At 41.1% G+C, this 8,461-nt stretch overlaps 1 protein-coding gene across 1 annotated transcript in view; it reads left to right on the top strand.

The window, feature by feature from the left end:
- The window catches only part of KANSL1 (KAT8 regulatory NSL complex subunit 1), a gene marked incomplete at its 5' end in the record, with an annotated part of 71,935 nt that overhangs the window by 29,834 nt on the left and 33,640 nt on the right, over window positions 1-8,461 (top strand). The window contains 2 exon segments of the mRNA XM_017871595.1: window positions 289-406; window positions 1,226-1,421. Of these exon segments, the coding sequence (XP_017727084.1) occupies window positions 289-406; window positions 1,226-1,421 (314 nt within the window).

Genomic DNA, 8,461 nt, shown 5'->3' with positions numbered 1-8,461 from the left:
CCTTTAATTAGAGATGAGGTCTCACTGTGTTGCCCAGGCTGATCTCAAAACTGCTGGTCTCAAGCGATCCTCCTGCCTTGGCCTCCCAAAGTGCTGCAATTATAGTTGTGAGCCACCATACCTGGCCACTGATTCTCTTATTTTCTTTTTCCTCAGTCATTCAAGTTTTGGTTTTCAAATTGGTCACCGGCAGTTTTAGGTGCTTTGTGCAAATGAAGTGGTGGTGTTTTTCAGGCAGGGGTGCTGTTGGGATTCATGTTAATTTTTTTTTTTCCTTTTCTTACTCAGATTGAGTCTTTTCTCAGCCATTGGAAAACCATGGTGCCCCCATTATTGGTCATGTTTCAGAGTCACTGTCTACCAAATCATGTGGAGCACTCAGACCTGTCAATGGAGTTATTAACACGTAAGTTTTAGCTCTTCTACTTCCTACTCTTAGACTTGTAAAGGTGTTTTGGAGCTCTTAGTTCTCTTTAGCCAGGACTGACCCTGGTTTAAAGAAGCGGAAGCCGTATCACTTAGTAACGTTTTTAGTCTTCACTGTATAATGAAGCAATGTGTTTTAATTAATTGTGTATTTTCCTTTTACCTACTAAAATGGACTGGGCATGGAGTAAAATAAAAGACACTACAGTTATTGTGAATTATTGTTGTTTTAATCTTACAGGAATTCCTCAGAAGTGTTTATATTAACCTCCTCTGCTCTAGGACAGATTAGATCTCCAAAGGCTATATTTGTAAATCTATATTTATTAAGATTCAAGGGAGAAAAAAATATTCAGGGATATCCTATACAAGTGAATGATGTGTACAACACCCCTAAAATTCAAGATTCATAGAACTGATTCTAAAGAAGCCCATTAACATTTGCAAAATTCATCATTTTCTAACCAGTTGTAGTTCTCTAGACTTTATTTACTCGTGTTTGTTGTAGAGGAGAACTCAGTCACTAGAACTTGAGTTTATTTGCTGACATATTTTGCCTTTCATACATGATGTAGTTAATGTGCACCAAGAGCCTTACACATAAGCGCACACAGGTAGATTAGCAGACATCAAGAGGAGACCTGCTTCTGCTCTAGAATGCTTCTTTGTGTCTGAACATTAGCAAATAGAGGTTGAACCAGTATAAGAGGCTTTGTTTCTTTGTGTTTTCTTGTTGTTGTTGTTTATTTATTTTGTTTCTTTGTGTGTTCTGAGAATACTCTTCCTTCCCCTTGTATAGTCTTCAGCCTGTCTTGGCAGACCACATTCCAGGTGACAGCTCTGATGCTGAGGAACAATTACATAAAAAGCAGCGACTGAATCTAGTCTCTTCGTCATCTGATGGCACCTGTGTGGCAGCCCGGACACGTCCTGTACTGAGCTGTAAGAAACGGAGGCTTGTTCGACCCAACAGCATTGTTCCTCTTTCCAAGAAGGTCGGTACAGATGAGAGAGTTGGTCATTGTCAAGCAGTGAGCCAGATGCTCAGATAGAGAGTTAGTCTCTTGCCAACTTTGGTGTTTTCTAAACTTGGCTAACCATGAAGGTCTTCTGGGGAGCTTTATAAAATGCTAGGGGGCCGGGCGCGGTGGCTCAAGCCTGTAATCCCAGCACTTTGGGAGGCTGAGACGGGCGGTTCATGAGGTCAGGAGATCAAGACCATCCTGGCTAACACTGTGAAACCCCGTCTCCACTAAAAAATACGAAAAACTAGCCGGGCGAGGTGGCGGGCCCCTGTAGTCCCAGCTACTCGGGAGGCTGAGGCAGGAGAATGGCGTAAACCCGGGAGGCGGAGCTTGCAGTGAGCTGAGATCCGGCCACTGCACTCCAGCCCCAGCGACAGAGTGAGACTCCGTCTCAAAAAAAAATAAATAAATAAAATAAAATAAAATGCTAGGTTCCTGGGCCCTGTTTGCTCTGGAGTTGGGTGTTGGAATCTTGTTTTCAGAAAACACAAAGCTCCTAGGTGACTCTGCAGCTAGTTTTGAAAACCACAGTCTTGAGCTTTTTAATAGAAATCGGAGAGACTGAAAGTTTAAGAACTGCCATTGACACTTTGAAGGAGAATAGTGTGCCCTCTCACCTTCACTGTTACCACTGAAAATGACAGTATAGAATCCTTTGCCCTAAAAAAGAATCCTGGCTATGTGCAGTGGCTCATGCCTGTGATCCCAGCACTTTGGGAGGATCACTTGAGCCTCGGAATTGAATACCAGCCTGGGCTTCAATATAGTGAGACCTTCATCTCTACAAAATATTTAAAAATTAAGCATGGTGGTGCACATCTGTAGTCCCAGCTACTCAGGAGGCTGAGGCAGGAGGATTGCTTGAACCCATAAGGTTGAGGCTGCTTTGAGCTGTATTTGTGCCACTGTACTTAAGCTTGGGTGACAGAGTGAGACCCTGCTTCAGAAAAAAAAAAAGGAATGTTCACTAAAGTTTTTAAATTGATGTTACTAAAAAAAGTTTGTCTTCACAAAGGAAATGGAAATTAATTCACAACTGCAGGGAATTTTAGATTGCTGACTCTTCAAATAGCAGTTGACTTTATTCCACAACTAATGAAATAATAATACTCCCGTAAAATGGTGCTGTGCAGGAATTAAGAGCATTATCTTTGAAGATGATAAACTTGGGTTTGAATCATGGTACTGCCACTTAGTAGTTTGATAATTTGGTGCATGTTAACCACCCCGATTTCCACTCCTCTCCAAAGCCTCAGAGATCTCATACGGTTGTTTGAGGATTAAGTGAAATGTATGTAACATGCTTATTGGAATGTCTGGTTGATAAGTTCCTAGTACAAAGTGGCTGTTACTGTTACCATTTTTGTTGTTCATTCATTCTTTCAACAAATATTTATTGGCTTCCTGCAACGAGCTAAATCTGTCTAGTCACTGGGTATACAACACTAAACAAAACAGGCAAAACTGCTTACCCTGTGAAATGTTCTCATTGTTAGAGAAGGAAAATAATACATTAACTCTGCAGTGTGTCCTGTAGCATTAAATCTTGGAGAGAGGCTAGGCACAGTGGCTCCTACCTGTAATCCTGGCACTTTGGAAGGCTGAGGAAGGAGGATCACTTGAGTTCAGGAGTTTGAGACCAGTCTGGGCAACATAATGAGACCCCATGTCTAAAAAAACAAAAAGCCAGCTGTGGTGGCGAGTGCCCGTAGTACACCTGCTCAGGATGCTGAGGCGGGAGGATCATTTGAGCCCACCAGGTCAACACTGCAGTGAGCCATGGTCGCGCCACTGCACTCCAGCCTGGATGATAAAGTGAGACTCCATCTCAAAAAAAACAATCCTGGAGAGAGAAATGCAGTAGAGGGGGATAGAGAGTGCTGGAGAGCTCAGATAGAGAAGAGGTATACAGATTAGTCCTTTGAGGTATTCCAGAGCTTAGGTATTCCTCCTCATTCCTGTGAAAGATGAAGAAAGGATTGGGAAGGGAGTAACCAATAAAATAGAAGAAAAACCAAGAGAGTGTGGCATGAAGAGAGTGTGGTATGTGAAAGGCAAGTGGAGAAAGCATTTCGGAGGAGGAGGAGGAGGAGGAGGGATTGGATTGTGTGACAGTTGCTACAGACAGGACCAGTAAGATGAAGACTGAGAATTGAGACCATTGAATTTAGTGGGGCGGGGTTGTTGCAGACATTGGTGAGCAGTTTTGGTAGAGGGAGAAGGGTGAATGAAAGCTTGGTTGGAGTGGATTCAGGAGAGAAAGCCACAGAAGGAATTGAGGGAACGATTGTAGATAACGCTTTCAAAGAACGTTGCTGTAAAAGAGAACAGAGTGGGAATTTTTCTTAAGGAAGCCACTAGCAACATATTTGCTCATGACAAGGGAGATGAGAATTGCTGAACAATTAGTATTTGCGTGGTGAATTTTCAGTACTTTCCTTGTTTGGTTCTCGTATGTAGTTGTACTGTGTAAGTTTGCCATGTTCTCCTTAAAGGAAAGAATTGTTAGAATTGACTGTCAGGCGATACCATTTCTTCCTGTCTATTCCTCGGACTCTACTTGAAATATCAAAATAGCAGAAATAGAAAAGAGTAAGGGATTTGGCAGGGTTTTTGTGTTGACGTTTCAGTCTCAGTTGTTTTTTTTTTATTTTGTTTTACTAATAGTCGTATATGTCTAAACGATTTTCAGAGGAGTTGATAACAGGAATGTCAGAAAACAGTATATTACTGTCAAGTGTAGGAAAGTAGCTTTTTGTCAATTCCTTGATGAATTTAACACAGAATGCTTTTACATTAAAAAAAAAACAAAAAAAACAAGAAAACACCACATGAAAATAAAGCACCCTTCCTCTGTTTTGGCAGTTTACCAGCCACTGTGGCATGACATCTAGGAGTCGTATGAAAATTTTCTGAAGTATGTGATGGCCTCCTGGATTTCGTTTTTTAATATGTGAAGTAGCAAACCTTCTTTTGATCGATGCCTAAGAACAAATGTAGTTTTGAATGTACTTATAAAAGGTAGCTTAGGCAAGGGATAGGCATAAAACTGAATATCCTTTTGTTCCAATGCCAGTTTCTAAAACAGAATCATCCTGACACAAAATTAAGCTGCCTGAAAAATAAGACAGAGAAATTAGTTTACTTTGGGAAATATACCATGTACTAGATCTAGCAGAAAGCTGGAGTTCTGCCAGAGTTGGAGACACACACCATTCCTTCTGACTAGGTTGCTTTCTGTGTCTCACATGGCTCCTTGCTCACAACATGACCTCAGTGGTATTTGCTGATGAGCAACCATCTTGCCTTCTGTCATCTTGAATTGCTCGGTTTTCCAGGCAGATTTTTTCAACAGCATTTTTGAGTGCCCACCGTATTATTCAGGGCAGCCAGGTTGCATCAGTAAGCAAAACAAAGCCCTTACCTTCATGGAGCTTACTTTCTAATGACAGAGCAAAGAAGTTAACATGTAAATTATGTTCTAATACTGTTACGTGACAGTTCACATTTATTGTGAGTACAGAACACACAAAACAAGTGATAAATATTTTTTCCTTACCTACATCTTAAATGATCTCTACTGCATTCCAGAACCAAATATAAAACACACTTGAGGGAACTCATTCAGTTTTTTTTGTTTGTTTTTTCTTTGAGGTGCAGTCTTGCTCTGTTGCTCAGGCTGGAGTGCAGTGGCGCGATCTCGGCTCACTGCAACCTCCTCCTGGGTTCAAGCGATTCTCCTGCCTCATTCTACGTAGTAGCTGGGGTTACAGGCATACACCACCATGCCCAGCTATTTTTTGCATTTTTAGTAGAGACGAGGTTTCACCATGTTGGCCAGGCTGGTCTTGAACTCCTGACCTCAAGTGATCCACCCGCCTCGGCCTCCCAAGGTGCTGGGATTACAGGCATGAGCCGCTGCACCTGGCCCAGTTACTGTGGTGTGTGTGTGTGTGTGTGTTTTGGCGGAGTCTCCCTCTGTTGCTCAGGCTAGAGTGCAGTGGCATGATCTCGGCTCACTGCAACCTCCACCTCCCAGGTTCAAGCAATTCTCCTGCCTCAGCCTCCTGAGTAGCTGAGATTACAGACAGGCATGTACCACCACACTTGGCTAATTGTTGTATTTTTAGTAGAGACAGAGTTTCACCACATTGGCCAGGCTGGTCTCAAACTCCTGACCTCAGGTGATTCGCCCGCCTCGGCCTCCCAAAGTGCTGGGATTACAGGCGTGAGCCGCCGCACCCGGCGCAATTACTATGTTTTTAAAGGGCTGTCAGCTTAGTTGAATTATGGCTGGAATGTATCTTAAAATTGAGATGCACATTTAGTGCAGTAACTCTTTTGCCCTTAAAAAGGCTGGCCAGGCACGGTGGCTCATGCTTGTAATCCCAGCACTTTGGGAGGCCAAGGGGGGCGGATCGCAAAGTCGGGAGATCGAGACCACCCTGGCCAACATGATGAAACCCCATCTCTACTAAAAATACAAAAATTAGCTGGGCGTGGTGGCACGTGCCTGTAATCCCAGCTACTCGAGAGGCCGAGGCAGGAGAATGGCTTGAACCAAGAAGTCAGAGGTTGCAGTGAGCTGAGATCTTGCCACAGCATTCCAGCCTGGTGACAGAGCAAGACTCTATCTTTAAAAAAAAAAAAAGGGTGGGGGAGGGGGGGCTGCTACGTTGTATCACTTGTACTTCTTAAAATCAATGACTAAAACGAAGAGTTCAGTAAGTTAAACTTGTTGGGAATAAACAGAAATGAGATCTATCAGTAAATAATAGGAAGCCTTGAATTCCCAAACTGTTGATTTGGGTTTCAGTCTATAAGTTTTAATGTTTTGAACAGAGAAGTGTCATAAGCTATTTTGGGGGAGGTAAATCTGTAACTTTTTTTTTTTTAAGTCGGAGTCTTGCTGTGTCACTCAGCCTGGAGTGCGATGGCACGATCTCAGCTCACCGCAGCCTCCGCCTCCCAGGTTCAAGGAATTTCCTGCCTCAGCCTCCTGAGTAGCTGGGATTACAGGCATCTGCCACCACGCCTGGCTAATACTTGCATTTTTAGTAGAGATAAGGTTTCACCACGTTGGCCAGGCTGGTCTCTTTGGCCAGACTGGTCTCGAACTCCTGACTTCAGCTGATCTGCCCACCTCGGCCTCCCAAAGTGCTGGGATTACAGGCACGAGCCACCACGCCCGGCCAATCAGTAACTAATATGTTTGGGATGGATTGGCACAAGAGACTGGAGGTGGAAAGACAGACTAACAGTAGTAATCCTGGAGGATATAATAGTCTAAGGCTTCTACAACTCTGAATGTGGAATATTTTAAAATGTATCTGAGGAATAATCACTAGGGTTTGGCAAGTGAGTATCAGAGTAAGGCTCATCGAGAACATGGAGTACTTCCTAAATCATAATTTTATTATAAAATGACGGAATTACTAGTTGTAATTACTGAATCGCCTATATTGCTATTTACTGTGTGTTTCATCACTTTGGGGGTCTAGTATGGTAGACGTTAGTAATTAAGTAAATGAAGAAGCACTCCAGTAGAAAGTTCTTATAATATATGCCATTATGTTCTTTTCCTGGCCCAGTGCCTAAGTGAAGTAGGTGTTTATAACTTAACCTAAACGTACTAAGATTTCACATCAATAAAGTTATTAAAATAGGTAACAGCTAATTTTAAAATAGGGTTGCTTTTTATTTGTTAAGTGAAATTATGTTTATAATTAAACCATAAGACAAATAGTATTGTTTTTAAAAAAGGAAAGGAATGTAGTTTTATTAATAATTTACTGTATTCACCTGTGTATAGTCTGGCAGTAGAAACCATCAGTATTTGGAAATGAATGGTTGAAAAGGCTGGGTTTTTTTGTACTAATAACCAGTAGAATAAATAATGGCTACATGTATTACTAACATACCCTTGAAATTTTTTTATTGCCCTTAATGGCATTTCTTTTCAATGTTTTAAAAAGTAGCATTTCCTAACAAATTGGCAATGTTATGGCATCATTTTAGAATTTTGTAGTCCACGTGATCATACGGGGATTGCTGTGAGCTAAATTTTAAAGCTGGCTTCCGTAGAATTCCGAGTAGTCCTCCTCCTCTTCCCATTGTATCACACTTGAAGAGTGGCATTTTTGTACAGGTCATTCTCTTATGGCTATGACCAGGTTTTCTGTAGACATCAGGGTAGATAAAGGTGTTAATATATAATTCTAGGCTTCCTAGTTTTGATTCCACCTATTTAAATCCAGTTTCATGACACCATGGTTGAGGACTAATGAACTAGAGTTAGTATGAGTCAGTATTAAAAGTTAATAATTTGACAAGTTCTTCCTTGACAGAGTGCAATAGACCTTGGAGGCCCAACTTTTTAATACTAGTTAGACATTTGGAAGGGAGCAAGCATGCCATGTAGAAAATTGTAGTACCTCAGGACATAAAGCTACTAAAAGAATACTCAAATCACTCTGTGCTTAGAATAGTTACCTCTTAACACATACAAAATAAATTTTAAAAGACTGAGATAAAATAGAAGCTTACATGTTTTGTTTCTTCACTCTGATGGATCTTCAAGAGCCAGTTGTAGGATACGCTTGATTTTGATAGAGTTGCCAGACCTATGAAAATCTTTCCAAATGTTAACAGTGGATGAGTTAAATAACAAATATCAAATGCAAAGCAAAATCAAATGATTATAACTTGTCCTTGAGCCAAAAGGATTTTTTTAGTGTTTTGGACGAATATGCTATGATTAACAGAAAATGGTGAATAGAGTTTTACTTTGGTATTAATTCCTTCATAAGTATTAAATTGAGTATTTCCTGGGAGTCCCTTCAAAGAGAATTGATAGCAATACAGTATTAATGAAGGGAACACAGGAATTTCTTCATGTATCAAGTCTTTTATCTATTTTATTATTTTATTGAGATGGAGGTCTCACTGTGTTGCACAGGCTGATTTTTTGTTTTTTGTTGTTGTTTGTTTTTTGTTCCCTCCCTCTTCCA

This window comes from Rhinopithecus bieti, unplaced genomic scaffold (assembly GCF_001698545.2).
Source record: "Rhinopithecus bieti isolate Rb0 unplaced genomic scaffold, ASM169854v2 scaffold_6904, whole genome shotgun sequence".
Lineage (NCBI taxonomy): Eukaryota > Metazoa > Chordata > Mammalia > Primates > Cercopithecidae > Rhinopithecus > Rhinopithecus bieti.
The sequence above is the reverse complement of the archived record's forward strand: the minus strand, read 5'-3'. Positions and strand labels throughout refer to the sequence as shown.